This window comes from Echinococcus granulosus (genome assembly GCF_000524195.1).
Source record: "Echinococcus granulosus chromosome Unknown EG_S00008, whole genome shotgun sequence".
NCBI classification, from domain to species: Eukaryota; Metazoa; Platyhelminthes; class Cestoda; order Cyclophyllidea; family Taeniidae; genus Echinococcus; species Echinococcus granulosus.
In genome coordinates this window covers 1,685,762-1,699,223 of record NW_020170388.1, presented here as the reverse complement: position 1 = coordinate 1,699,223, position 13,462 = coordinate 1,685,762, and the positions used below count along the sequence as shown (strand labels likewise).

Below are 13,462 nucleotides of genomic sequence, written 5' to 3'. Positions count from 1 at the left end.
GGGATTCTTTACATAAAAGGCGTGATTAAAGGCAACTCGAAGAGGTTGGTCAGTTAATTAGCCCTGACTTCCGCATTGGAATTCCACTTTTTAGAGTGGAGTGATGCCGTAACAGTTGTGGTGATTAGTGGATTGGTATCGTCAGCATGTTCAGCTGAATTCCTGCATCAATCTTTAAAGGCTTTTTTGTTTTCTTTTAATCAACCGGCTGAAAAAATGTGCCGATTTCTGTTTTTAATGCATTCAGTAATTCAGGAATTTCAGAGTGCTGCCTCTATGAATGTGCGATTGTCTTTGGTGCAGCTTCCCCATGGCTCATAGTCAACCTTCTAATACGCTGAAAGTCACTTTGCACCTTTAAAGGAAAAGCCGATTAAATGGGCATAGGTTGCAGTGTTGCAAACTTTTGTGCTGTTTTAATGTCGGAACCCTTCTATGTGGGGAAATTTTTTTTCAATTAGTCCCATTGCTACCAGAAATACACCCAAAGATGCCACAAAAATCACAACTTCCCACAATTGCATGATTTTTCGAGTGTTACTGATGTCAGTAGAGACAGTAATCAACCAAACAGGGTATCTTCATATGAAGTAAAGATACCAAGAATATTTTCAAAATGTTCTTTGGAAATCAAACATCCGTTAAGAGTAACTAGCATTAAGACTATAGGAACTAAAAACCTGTCTGATTTACATTGTTCCCTTTAAAAATACATTTTACAAGCTAAAGTGAGCAAGTCAATCAAGCTGATTGACCTACACAATGTGCCCGAGGGTGGTAATTCAAGCCGCTGGGTGCTAAATTCTACACCGACTCTCTTCCAACCTTAACACCTATATCCCTTGGAATCGTGGACAAAAGAATGAATAAAGTGTCGGTTGAGCGGAGGCAAAATATTCAACTCTTGGTAGTAATTTTACAGCCACGATCTCTGTTTTTTCTTTACGACTCCCTCTTCTCTACTAACTGTTCCTCCATCTTCCATGTATACGCGTGCCTGTGTAGGTGTCTTCGTACCTTAGCACAGGTTTAAATGAAGCGTTTAAAGAGAAAAATGCACTACCCCATGACTTCCACCTTGTTATGATTGGCATTTGGGGTCGTTCAGAATCGTCTGTACCGAATCACTCCTGATTGACAGCTCCCTTACAAAAGGCTGATTTTCGAAGAGGCATCACAAAATGGCAAATCACTGTGCAATAAAGATGGTGAATGAATGAGGTAGATTTTATCCTCGAACTTCAAATTTGGGGCAGATAAATAGCAATCTAACTAATCTAAGTGATGGGATAATCCACCTAGCCCATATATGGATACACTTTCCTAAAAAATGGATTCAATTTCTCTCCACTAAACGTAGCTTTTGATACAAAGGCTGCGAGAAAAATGGATGACTTTCCAACAACCAATTGCACTAACCCTGCAAGTTGTATTATGAATCAGCTTTCAGGGGATAGCACCAAGCATCAGCGTATAATTCTACATTTTCAGTGCTAAAACTGATTCTCTAAGTACTCATATTGACTCCAAAGGACTTTTTAACCTTCCCTTATTGCAAAAGTAATGACAACCAGCGATAGAAATGTAACATCTAATCTTATCGTAAACATTCGTAGATAATGTTAATGCGTTATTCAGACAGAGACCTAGTGCGTTTTGGGTAGACACTCCCAATGATGCCGTCTGGACGGTGTCCAATAAATCTAAAATTTACAATACCCACGGATATAAACTCTACCAGCAATAGACTGGAAGCGTCTCATGTCTACCAAGAAGAACAAAGGAAGTAAAATGTATTTGCAGTACATGTTTGCTTGAAAACACCCTTTCAATGACATGGGATAAATTTGTATTAACCAGTCCCTAAAACGAAGATAAAAATACCGATAGTCTCCCCCTTCCACCCCTAAAAGCTAGTTTGTAAACTTCCCATTCTAACTCATATGAAATGTCTTTTTCTAGCCAAACTTGTTTGATCCAGGAATTTGAAGACTGAGGTGAATGAGAGGAACTATTAAGTTAGCACAAAATTTGTCGTCCATTTTTAACTTTTCTTGCACTATTTTGGCACTTCGCGAGTTTCAGACAAACCTTGTCAAGTGCCTTCATAACTAACTTACTAGAAAGGGCTTAAAAATTTGTCTTCTGCTAAATTTTTTCCCTTGAAAGCTTGTAAACAGGTGTGGGTAGTTCACTGGGGATTATCTTTATCTCTCCAAGTGACTTGATTAACTTTTCCAGAGGGCAATTTTTGGTACACGTTTGTGCAAAAGTTTTTGCTCTGCTTGCAAGGTTTCTGCAAAACTGTTGACTTTAAATTGATTTGGTTTTGGTTTTTTGCTGCTTTTTAAAAACAAGGGCCACATTTTTCTCCGGACATCCTACAAGGTAATATGGAATAAAGCAAGCTGCTCATTAATTCTGAGTTATTCTATAAAAATCATTTACAGAACTTTAAATGTTTTGCTGGTGGCTTCAAACGGTTTTGTGGACGTTTTAAATTTCATGTCTAAATTGAAATTTTGCAGCTGAATGCGATTTTCAAAATTGTATTCACCTACAAATTAGTTAAAAAGGAACCAATAAAAGTGTCCCTCTATTTTTCTGATAAATAAACAGTTATGAGAAGCATCTGTAATCTCCACTTAATCTGATACAACAGCTATTATTTTGCCTCAACTGGTTTTGACCAATCAAATATCCGAGGGATTATTTTGATTAATCTCCATTATACGGGATATTCTGACTAGCCAATAGGAATTTTGCATTCCATAGAAGATCTGTGGCTCTTGGTCTGAGTTAGAGATATTATTTTATCAACCAAAGATAGCTGTTCTTTTAAGTAGGCGAAAAATGGCGGTTCTTAGAACCAGTAAATAACAACCTAAAAGGCATTCAGATAATCATGTAAATACAAATGCCATCGTTTTTTGGCCTCCTTGATTACAATTTTATAGGCGTTTTGTGTGTTGCTGATATCACATTCCCTAACGGCCTCTTCCAACTAGTCTGTCTGAAGTCGTTTTACATCCCTGTACTGCACGACAATAAATCACGTCGGAGAAGTGGATCGGTTTGCTTTATCACTTAACACTTTCGTAATGTGTCAAAAAATCCAGCTCTTTGGATTTAAACATTTAGTTAATTAACTTAAAACCAGTCCACAATAAAATGAAAAATTTGCTAGTTATAGGAACAAAGAGAAATAACCCAAGGTTGTGAAAATCAAGTAAGATGGAAGGGGAAAGAGAAGGGGATTGAGGAGGCGCTGGATGTTTCGACATTAACAGTGGCATTTTGGAAGATCTGAGAAAAAATGGCCAGATCTTAACCACCAAAGGTAATAACAATGGTTAAATTTTCGCACGCAAGTGTGTGCATCTCTGAACACCAAGGTGATTCATGGAATCTCAAATTTGCTCCTACCTTTTTGACGACGCAAAAGGTGAGATTCAATTACACGGTCCCAATTTGATTATCTGCACCTCTTGTTGATTTAGAGTTAAATAAAAATTTGAGCTCTGGACAAAAGATTTGACGATTTTAAGTGAGTGCTAGACATTTAACGATACAGTCATGCATTCTTGTCAAGGCGTCAGATCATTGGTCCTGTCATTTATCTCATGGAAGGGCAGGGATGCAGGAATGCGCGTTCTGTCCCAGAAAAGGGTTTTATTTAAAATTCCAAGTTGTACACAGGAATTTTTATGTGATTTTGCAATCTCAAAGAAGGGAAACGCCTGATTTATTAGCAGTTAGAACAAGTGGTGGTTATTTCCTCTCTAGAAAAGGGAACATCTAAAGTGCGCTTAAAATCACTGCCTATGAGGGATTGGTTAAGACGGTTAGTTGATTAATAAAATCCCAAGGAGGTACTGATCATTTCGTAAACAGTCAGTTCTTGACGAGTCTATAATTTGACAGAGTTTATAACTTTTAAGTGCAGGAAGTTGTTTTTGATTGTATGATCATGATTTAGGGCACATCCGGTGACCTTGAGCCTATGCAAAATTATGACGGGGTAAGATTGCTCAAAAACTACTTATTTTGTCTGACTTTTTTGTCGTGTTAAATATACGTGGGGAAAAAACGCCTAGTTATTTTGTAAGTACGAATTTACTTTGAAGTATAAGACCTCGAATATTCCGTTTCAGGAAAAATGTCTACATGTAGTTCTTATAAATCATTAATAATAAATTCCATAATTTTCTTGCTTAAAATGTCAAATTTGATGGTAGCAACTGTCTGGAGGTCATGCAACACTTGTTCTAAGAATTTTTCCATAAACCCATCGATTCAAATAATTTGCACTTTTCGGAAGCAGGCAAGTAAGAAGCAAAAAAGTATTTGGATAATTTTGCACTAGATAATCCATTGCATTTTCGAAATATATGGCTAAATACAGTAAAAATCTTCCCAAAAATTTATGATTATTTATGCGGTATTCCTATCATCACCTTACGTGGCTACTTCGGCACGCCATACCAATCCACATTTGCGTATCTGTGTGTAACATAAAAGGCCTCCCGAAATCCCCGCGCGATTTATCTTGCCGATTCACGGTCTGAGCTCGCTTAAATTGGGCAACATTTCTCACTACGCTGGAAGGCTAATTCAGCCAAAAATCATTTCGCTGACAAATATGCCTTTTAGGTTTGTGGACTCTAACTAAGAAAACTGTGGGAGAAAAGGTCGCAGCCTACACGTTGACTTTTGATTTAAAAGTAAATTTTATTGCACAGCCAGAAGTAAATCACATTTTTATATGCCATTAAGCCTCAATCAGAAGAAGATCATACGTCCGGCGAATTGTTGCACTGCTCAGATGAGTCAAGTCTGTGAGTAAGCCGGTTTAATTCTAAAACAAGTTTTTGGGTGAATCCTCAGGCCCAGAATGCTACAGTGGACTGGGTCCGCAGGGCACAGAAAATGGAATTTATTATATATCATCCTACGTGGCACAGTAAATTCACTGCCTTCTGTGCACGAAAGTACGCAGCGATATTGCATGGCGGAGTGAGGCATAAAGTGTTTCTGGGGGAGGTGCAATTTCTGCAACGTTCACACGTTCATGATTATTAAATTAACATTGTTTGGGGATATTTTGAAAAAAAAGAAACATGTTTAGAAAGAGGGCTCTTGAGGAGGGTTGGTCAGCCTGGAAATGAAAAATTGTGCATCAAAATACCACTTTGTATCTTTTTAGTCACTCGATGTCATGAGTGTTTTTGAGGGGGAAAATCTACCTCACGGTGTTGTTTTGCCAATTGATTAGCTATGTAGGGACACAAGTGTTTCTTATCTCCCCATTTTTGGGCCTATTTCCGCAACCCTAGGAAGCATGTATTGTCCACTAACCTACAGACCTAGTGTTAACCAAAGTTGGAACGTGGTTCACGTAGTACCTTCACTAGATTGCATTTTATCAGGAGTTTTGAGAGTAGGTGAAATCTTCTGATAAAAATATGCACGTTTAGATTTCTTACCCAAGAAGACATTTCCCTCATTTTACTCACCTTGGGTTTCAAAAAACCTATTATAGTTTGGTTTTGAGTCGTGTTTTCTACGGGAATACTTAAAAATACTCCAAACGATTTACCATTCTAAAAGTTCCCTGGTTAAATTTTTGTTTTCTTTAGAGCAGCTGGAAGTAAATAAGTATTTGAAGTCCAATTATTATTATGACTAGACCTGGAAATGGGCTGCCGAAAAGGAGGTTGAAAGCAGTTAAAAGCAATTGAAAAAAAGCTGTTCAAAGAAATCAGATTTTTTCTTAAAGACTGAAAAACGTTGTGAAATTAAATTCTCGAATAAAGATTATACTAAGCGTTTAAAAGTTTGCCATAGCAACGTCAGTTTTTTGCTTTTAGTTAGGTGTGATTGATCGATGACTCACAATCAATTATCGATTTTCACTTTTCATTTGTAAAAAGCTGGCCAAAATTTTTCGTCTTATTTTTCATTAAAACACATTGTAAAATGTGTAGAGGTCATAAATTACTGAAAGATCACAATCTCTTTGAAAAATGCTTTCGTGAAAATCTAAAATGACCCCCAATTCTGAGCCCATGAGGAGGTGATTTAAGCAAAATGCGAAGTCACAAACAAATTAGGGTCCAAAAATTTTGGAGAAAACGTCTTTTGTAATACCTTAATGTGTAAATCAAAATCATTTAAAAACAAGTTAGGAATTACCATTGAAGATTAAAATATTAAATCATTAAGGGAAAACGTACAACTGCTTATTCCCTCTGACGATGTAGTTGGTCGCCGTTGATGATGTAAGAGCTCCTTGCTCGTGTCCTCAGTTGCTGCGCGATCAACGAGCCCCAAATCGCTCTATGACCCAGGCTGACTAATACCAGCCTGGCAGGAGGCATGGAACCACTTGGCTCATTTCGAACGACCGGTGTTCGTGTGATTGGCTAATTACCGTGCGTACGTGTGTGTGCGTGCATGGATGCATATTTTCCACCAGGGTGCTGATGTGGATGACAGTAAATATATAAATAAAGTAGTTTTTGCAAGCTTTTTCTTTCATTTCTCTCTCTTTAAAAGGCTACTCACCAGAGGATATTTTAGGTTTTCTGAGAAAATAACGATATGTTATACTTGCTAGGATAAAAGGATTGTGATGCCAAATACCTGCATAATTGTGCAGTCAAGTAAATATTTGCACCAAGTACCAGAAAAATAACCAACAAGGGAGACGCTAAGACACACTTTGTAGGGAGCTGCTTGACAGAGGAAGTGCATCGGATGCCAAAAAGATGCACAAATACCATTAACAGCCGCTGATGTGACCCTCGTTTCTGTTTCATTGTTGATTGCAGTCTAGTGAAACATACTGCAGCTGAAGTAGAAGATCGGTCCTTGTAAGGACAAAGCTTAAGTGATGGGTTTATAATTTGACTGTAAACTTTAATATCAACGATTCAGCAAGGCGCTCTTTCTCTCCCGCCATCATAAAGTCATCAGGATTAGCTGGGAAGCTAAAATATTACCGTGGATAGATCTTCGATGATAAGCATTCACTATGAAGAATAATGGGTGGTAGTGACTCCAATTTTACTAGTTATCCGAATTTTCGGTTGATACGGAATGCTTTTTATCTGTATAGGCTGAACTCCCGACATGATATGCTTAAGGAATTTCGAGAACTTAAGAATCAAATACGACACAAACACGGTAAAGCTTCACGTTTTACACTGTAAGGAATAGAAAACAGAAAATACTTTTCTAGCACACGAATTTTCTTTGAGAGAATGGTTAGCAAATACCGCATACCTCCAGACAAAATGGTAACTAGCGTAGGCAAAATTCGTGAATAATACACTATCCCTTGGCTTTGTCCGTGGACAATTTCACAAAAATATTCCAGCCAATTGCAGTCAAAAATATTTCCACCTTCTTCCCTTTCACTCGCTTCACTACCGCTTCAAACCTCTATCAATTTTAAATAGATCTGTTTGCATGTGTGTGTGTTGAATGTGAATCACTGCTTTGCAGTAGGCAGACTCCGATTCTTCTACATCACGGATAGGAGGGGTTCTTTGTTACCTTCGCTTTACCGATACATAGAGGTCCCAGGTCTGATTAATTATTAGTTTAATTATCAGTGGGTAATCTTTCAGGATAAATTATTATCTTTCCATTTTGTCACTTGTCTCACCTTACAAGTGATTGGCCGGAAAGCATGAAACCATAGTCAGTTAATTTTGTACTGAAGTATTTTTCCATCCTTTAACCTAGGCAAAAAATTTAATTTCTGTTCTTTTATTAAATAGTGTGTAAAAAAAACAAAATTGGACACTTTTCTAAAAAACGTTTTTCAATTGGTGATTTTTCAAAGAAAATATTTGCCAAGGCAATGCCTCAATCTTTTTAATTGAGACCTGCATCACTAACGTGTGACGTATTTTTATTACCACAAGACACCGTTACGTCGAAAAAGCATTTTTTTTGAAAAGACTTTTTGGATTAATAAAATTGTCCTCCCCAGAACAAGAAGCACCTTTTTTGCGTTTCGGAGCAGAAGACACCGTCAGTATTAAAGTCAAATAGTCGTAAATGCATATTTTTGTAGGATATATTTGTTTGAACGCTCAATGTCAGTGGCAGGCGGGGAGACTGAACCAACTTGATCCCCCAGCAAAACTTTGACACAATAAACAATGCCTTCCCCTTGTCAGTCTTCTCAGACCGGGAACCTTTGATAGAAGTGAAAAAGGAGATCAAATAATGTTACGGATTTATCGGGCGCCATATCTATAAAAGTTGCAAAATATAATTTGCGGATCACCTTTCTAAAAATTGTCCTGTGGAATGCCTTAAAGTGCAGAAATTGGTCGACGGGACAGGCGGTAACTGCATGCCTGCGTCCGTTCATCAGTGCGATGTCTTGTAATTGGTTGTTTGCTGAAAGGCATCTCCACTGTTTCGGTTGTAAAGCAATCAATCTCACGGCTACAGGCAGAATATTCTTTTATAACTTCCCCAAACACCGCAAAGAAAAGTCCCAAAAATATATTTTTTCGAAGAAAACACCTTTATTGTGTTACATACGTCACTCACAAATGACATTTTAAGGATTATTTCATTATAATCACCATATAAAAACATAAGAAAATAATCAATTTTATTTGTTAAGTACTACTGTTTAGGTAAGGGAGGACAAGGGACTATCGACATCCCCTGCAGAATGATCGAAAATTGGATGCTACCCTGCAACATAGCCTTCAGGTCGTAACATTACTTCCCGACCCCCCAACTTCCTGCATGTGAATTACATGTCATTCCATTCTGCCTTACTACCTCAGGGAAGACTCCGAAGGCTGCATGTATATTTCAAGACGGTGATCTCCGATGCTGATAATGTAAGGACACTAAAAGTGTGGTGTTATCACTCCTACCTGCCGATTGGACTACTGTGGGTGTGGAAATCGTCAACAATCCGGCATATTTATATTATTTTTGATAGCCCTGGCTTTGCAGTCCACAAGGTGTGTCTCTCCGTCCTATAGGACAGTGGGGGAGAACTTAACGAGCCTGTAAATAGGGAATTACTGGGGTACATAACTTCAAAAGCAAAATTTTTATGAGGCTGCAGCTATCCACAACAGTATAGATCATTTTGGCATCAAAAATATGTCCACTAAGGCAAATTTAGACCAACGTCTCTGGGGCCTTAAGAGTTATAGGCTGACCGCTCGACATCGACTTGTCAGTACTCTACGCAAATTGTCAAATATGTGAAGCGCAATTAACAGGGCTACATGTGGTCATCACTTAGGAATCCCAAAGAGTAAAACAACTTTTAAAGATAGCCACCACCAATGCTTATCTCAAGTGATCATTTTTTAAGATGGTGTAACAAAATTTGTTGCTAAAAATCCATTCATTTTCAGTGCTTAAACTCTTAAGGACCAATCAACTTTTCGCCTTATTCATAACAAAGATTTGGGTCGGTTTTTTGTCTAAATTTAACCAGGACATTTTACCTGGTGGGTAAAATTAAGAGCGCTCTAAGGCAGTTCTTTATCTGTCCCTGATTAACTGTACCAAACGATTTGCAGAAAACTACTAATTTTTTAATGCGTGTGTTCGCCCATTCCACCGATGGCCCGAATCACCAGTAAATGTGAATTTGTAGTAATTTAGCGCTCCGAGGCCGCCCTGAGATTGTAATTATAAAAGAAGATTTGTTACCGGCGTCAAGGGGTGGACACGGGTGTAAGCGGGGCTGAGTGGGCAAGGGGATGAAAGACCGTTGGCATGGTAGGAAGTCCATTCCGTCAGGCATAAGAACAACCTGAGGAGAGTAAAGAACTTAAACATTTGAAACTTAAATTGGAATGGAAAAGTTACCTGGCTTTTTCACAGTTTAGTTTTCCAAAAATGTAGCTTTTAAACTGTACTGCTACTCATTTTTCGTCAATTTGATAGTCTACGGGGCTCTATCCCCAGATGGCTTAACCACCAGATCTTACTAGCAAGAAGTATTTAAAAGTAGAGCAAAAGAAACCACTAAATTAAAATGTGTTTTACACTTCCTTTTTCCAAGTCAACCCTTCAACACATTCTAGTTGTCATGGCAAAATAGTTTCTTTCCAGAGGTTAATAAAACTGTTTCAATATTCGAGTTGCTAGGCTTAAGAATTGGTTGGCGGGAGCAACATGCTTGACTAATTTGGAAATTTTTTACTTACTACGAATTGTCAACGCGTGGCGGGCTGTGGAAGGACAAATTAATCGTCGTCAGCTGTGATACTGTCTCACCTGCATCCCCAGTACTCCCCTGTGGATATTCCTTTAGCAATCGCATGCAAAGCGAAGTCGACAGTTCGGTAATATAACTGAAGTAGAAGGGATGTTGTCCAGATCCGGATTCTTTGCTTTTAGAAACAAAAAGTAGTACGAAAAGACAGAATTTTCATGCCTATATTTAGTTGATAAAATGGCATAGATTGCAGCAGTAAATACTTAAATGAATAGAGTATTGGAGTTTTATACACCCATTTTTTAATAACCAAACTCCAAAAATTCAGTTGATTAAGTTGCATACAGTAAAGAAGGAAACTCCACAGTCGATGAGTTTACGTTATGGGCCGTCAGGCTGATCCTATGCTGTACATCTCTGTATTTCTTTCTTCAGTTCCCAAGGCGAGGGAATGGATCACATAGAAGTTCATTCTTTGTGGTTTCTGTCAGTTGAGCGTTTTATCAACCTATCATGGCATAGCTAAAAAATGACTTAGAATGGAAGAAGCAGACATCTTCGGGAGGAAGGAAGACGTGTGGCTCACCACAGATCTATCAAAAGCGTCGCTTGGACACTTATACGTGTTTCCTGGTTAATCCAATTTAAGCAGAGGCGACTGTCCTAAAGACTCCACTCACTACCTTCGATGTAGGTTCCGTTGTCGTCTTCTGTTTAATCGCCGAGATTGTTGGTGAATTTTATTACCCACACGTTTGCATTTTTTTGCATGAGTAGGAATGAGTAATCTCTCCCTTACCCCCCCTCCGCGCCACCTCAATTCAAGTGAGGTTAGCATTTTTGCGTTATCGGGTCTACGTGATAAACAAAATTAAAAAGAAACTTCAAACGAATCTCACCGCGCTCGTTCACACAAACCAACCTGTCCTTTTTTGGAGGCAACAAAAAGATGAGCCATCTTTATAAGCAGAGGTAGTAGAGAGGTAGCGTCAGCTATGTGTATAAGATTTAAAATACGGGCTCTCCGCTTCTGGGTCTCAGGAAACGATTAAGTCTTCCTTCTTTCATGTCCAAAATCTAAAGGAGCTTCTAAGTCTTAATGAATTAGTGGCAGAATCAATGGAATTTCCCTGACTTTTCAGAATATTAGTTGACACAATTTCGGGAAATAAATGGAGGAAACTTTGCAGCTACCTAAGGTTTCTTAAATGTCTTCGATAAGAGCCGTGACCAGAGGCTGTACATTAGAGGTGGTTATCTGATGCCAGGCTCTCTGTATTCTCCAGGTCCACACCGCCCAGAGGTGAACACAGAAACATTGCATTGTCATGTTGGCTAAAGTGCTTGAACCCGAGTGCTCTCTCCTTTGAAGCTTCACTAAATGGGCACCAGTAGATGTCATTGCCGTAATATCTTGCCATTTGGAAAATGCCTGTTGTCGTCTGATCTCAGCTAGTTGCCATTTTAACTGTTTTTCGGAACACATGTGTATCACAGTCATTTTCACAAAAAGTTTGCTTTTCTAGAATTCCAAAAGAATGCGTCTGCAGTTCACAGAACGCAACAACGGGTAAAAGACTGGAAAATGTCCTAACTTAAGATACTGAACACGAAGTCCTACTGCAGTGATAGTGTATGGGTTGTGCTAAAGCAAAGGAATAGCTATCTCATCTTACAATGCTTGACAGGGGGGAGAAAGCCAAAGGTTTCCACAAAGACGCACTGAGCACCACACTAAGGCGACTACGCGGGAGGTATTGGTAAACGTGGTCAGCAGTCGAAGTTTATAAACATGCAGATAACTAATGTTTGGGTTGATAGTGTCTGAGTCCGCCATCCAGACGTGAGTAATCCAGCCACAGCTTAGGACCCTTCAACCATCTGCGAAGGTCTGAGACCGTATCTAATCCACACTAGTACCATTTCCATAACCGATTTGCGTTGATGAGTGAGAAACGCGGCAAACCCCCCCCCCCCTTTAGAGAGCTACACCTCGACAGAACACAAGGTGGACTGAAAACATTTTTGGATATTTCATTAAAGCTATGGATTGTTTTTCCCTTTGGAGGGTAATTAACTATGAAAGTAATCCCGAATACTAAGAAATGCCAAAATAATTACCTTAAAACTTAGACTTCCTTTGTTAGGCTTAAAGGATTTTCTATTATTCTGTAATGTTTATCTAGCATAATTTCAATGTACAACCGTAGCTTTCAACTATTCATTATTTAGTATCCCATCACTGACATGATCAAAGGCATCTGCACCTACGTAAGGAGAGTGTTTAATCAATCGCTTTTGAATTTTTGTTACACACTTTTTTGGAAATACGTATACACTTGCATCAGAGTAGACAGGGATAGCTGTGAATAGATCGAAAAATTTTGTCACAAATGAAATGCAGATGCCAAGAATTAATTTAAATGTGTGTGCTAGTCGCTCCTCTTTGGTGTTTTTTCATTCCCTAAAGCCATGGGGGATAATTCGACTGGAAAATCCCATATCAGTTAAACATGGATAAAATTTATGAAACCATTTTAAAATGCTTACCTTGAGTGACTCGTCAGATAAGTGGTCAGTTTTTTACGCCAATCATAATACCGCGACGCTTTTTAATGCAGACCCATTTTTGAGATTGAGGTAAGGGGGGCGTGCAGTAAGTTGGCAGTCAAAAATAGTTAACCAAAATATAAGTTATGGTAGAATTAACTATAGCCATATAGTAGGGGTGGATAGAAATTTTAATCTTTATATTAAAGTAGAGAAATATTCAGGAGTCTACTTAAATGGCCTGTTAGTAGTATTTGGTTTAATGGGGTTTTATTATCCTTCTGTCTTATCGAAGGATGAGTATTACCTGCTTGTTTTGACGAGGTAATATTGTTGTAAAAAATTTTCCCTAGAATTGCTAATAGATAGTTTGGGACAGGTAAAAATGTGTACGCGAAGTTGTTACTCCTGGTGGAAAATTCGGGTAACGATAATGTTGTTTTGAGCAATGAAGCAAAATTTAAAATAAATTTCGATAACTCTTACCCCTATGACAATGTTGGTATTGTGTGATGATTTGTTACTTAGCTTATCTGGGAGTGTATGGGTGTTAACTAAACGGGCATTTGAGTCCCAACGGACAGTGCTTCTGCTCCCCTCTGCGGCATCACCTTTGGGTGACGCTGGTGATTCCCCAACATTTCTGTACGTTGGTAAGTAGTATATCTTTCCACAGCGATTTTTTTTTGTCAT

The 13,462-nt window shown here is 38.5% G+C and overlaps 2 protein-coding genes across 2 annotated transcripts; one reads left to right on the top strand and one right to left on the bottom strand. All coding sequences in view use genetic code 11, as the record gives it.

Moving 5' to 3' along the window:
- Nucleotides 1-4,765: 4,765 nt before the first annotated feature.
- Nucleotides 4,766-6,359, top strand: EGR_02023 (hypothetical protein; the record flags this gene model as incomplete). Its single annotated transcript, XM_024491272.1, has 2 exons — nucleotides 4,766-4,834; nucleotides 6,264-6,359. 2 exons carry the CDS (start codon nucleotides 4,766-4,768, stop codon nucleotides 6,357-6,359), a joined length of 165 nt encoding a protein of 54 aa, XP_024354415.1.
- A 2,107-nt stretch (nucleotides 6,360-8,466) lies between these two features.
- EGR_02022 (hypothetical protein) lies at nucleotides 8,467-13,462 on the bottom strand (the record flags this gene model as incomplete). The annotated part of the gene is made up of 3 exons (XM_024491271.1): nucleotides 8,467-8,652; nucleotides 12,341-12,388; nucleotides 13,256-13,462. 3 exons carry the CDS (start codon nucleotides 13,460-13,462, stop codon nucleotides 8,467-8,469), a joined length of 441 nt encoding a protein of 146 aa, XP_024354414.1.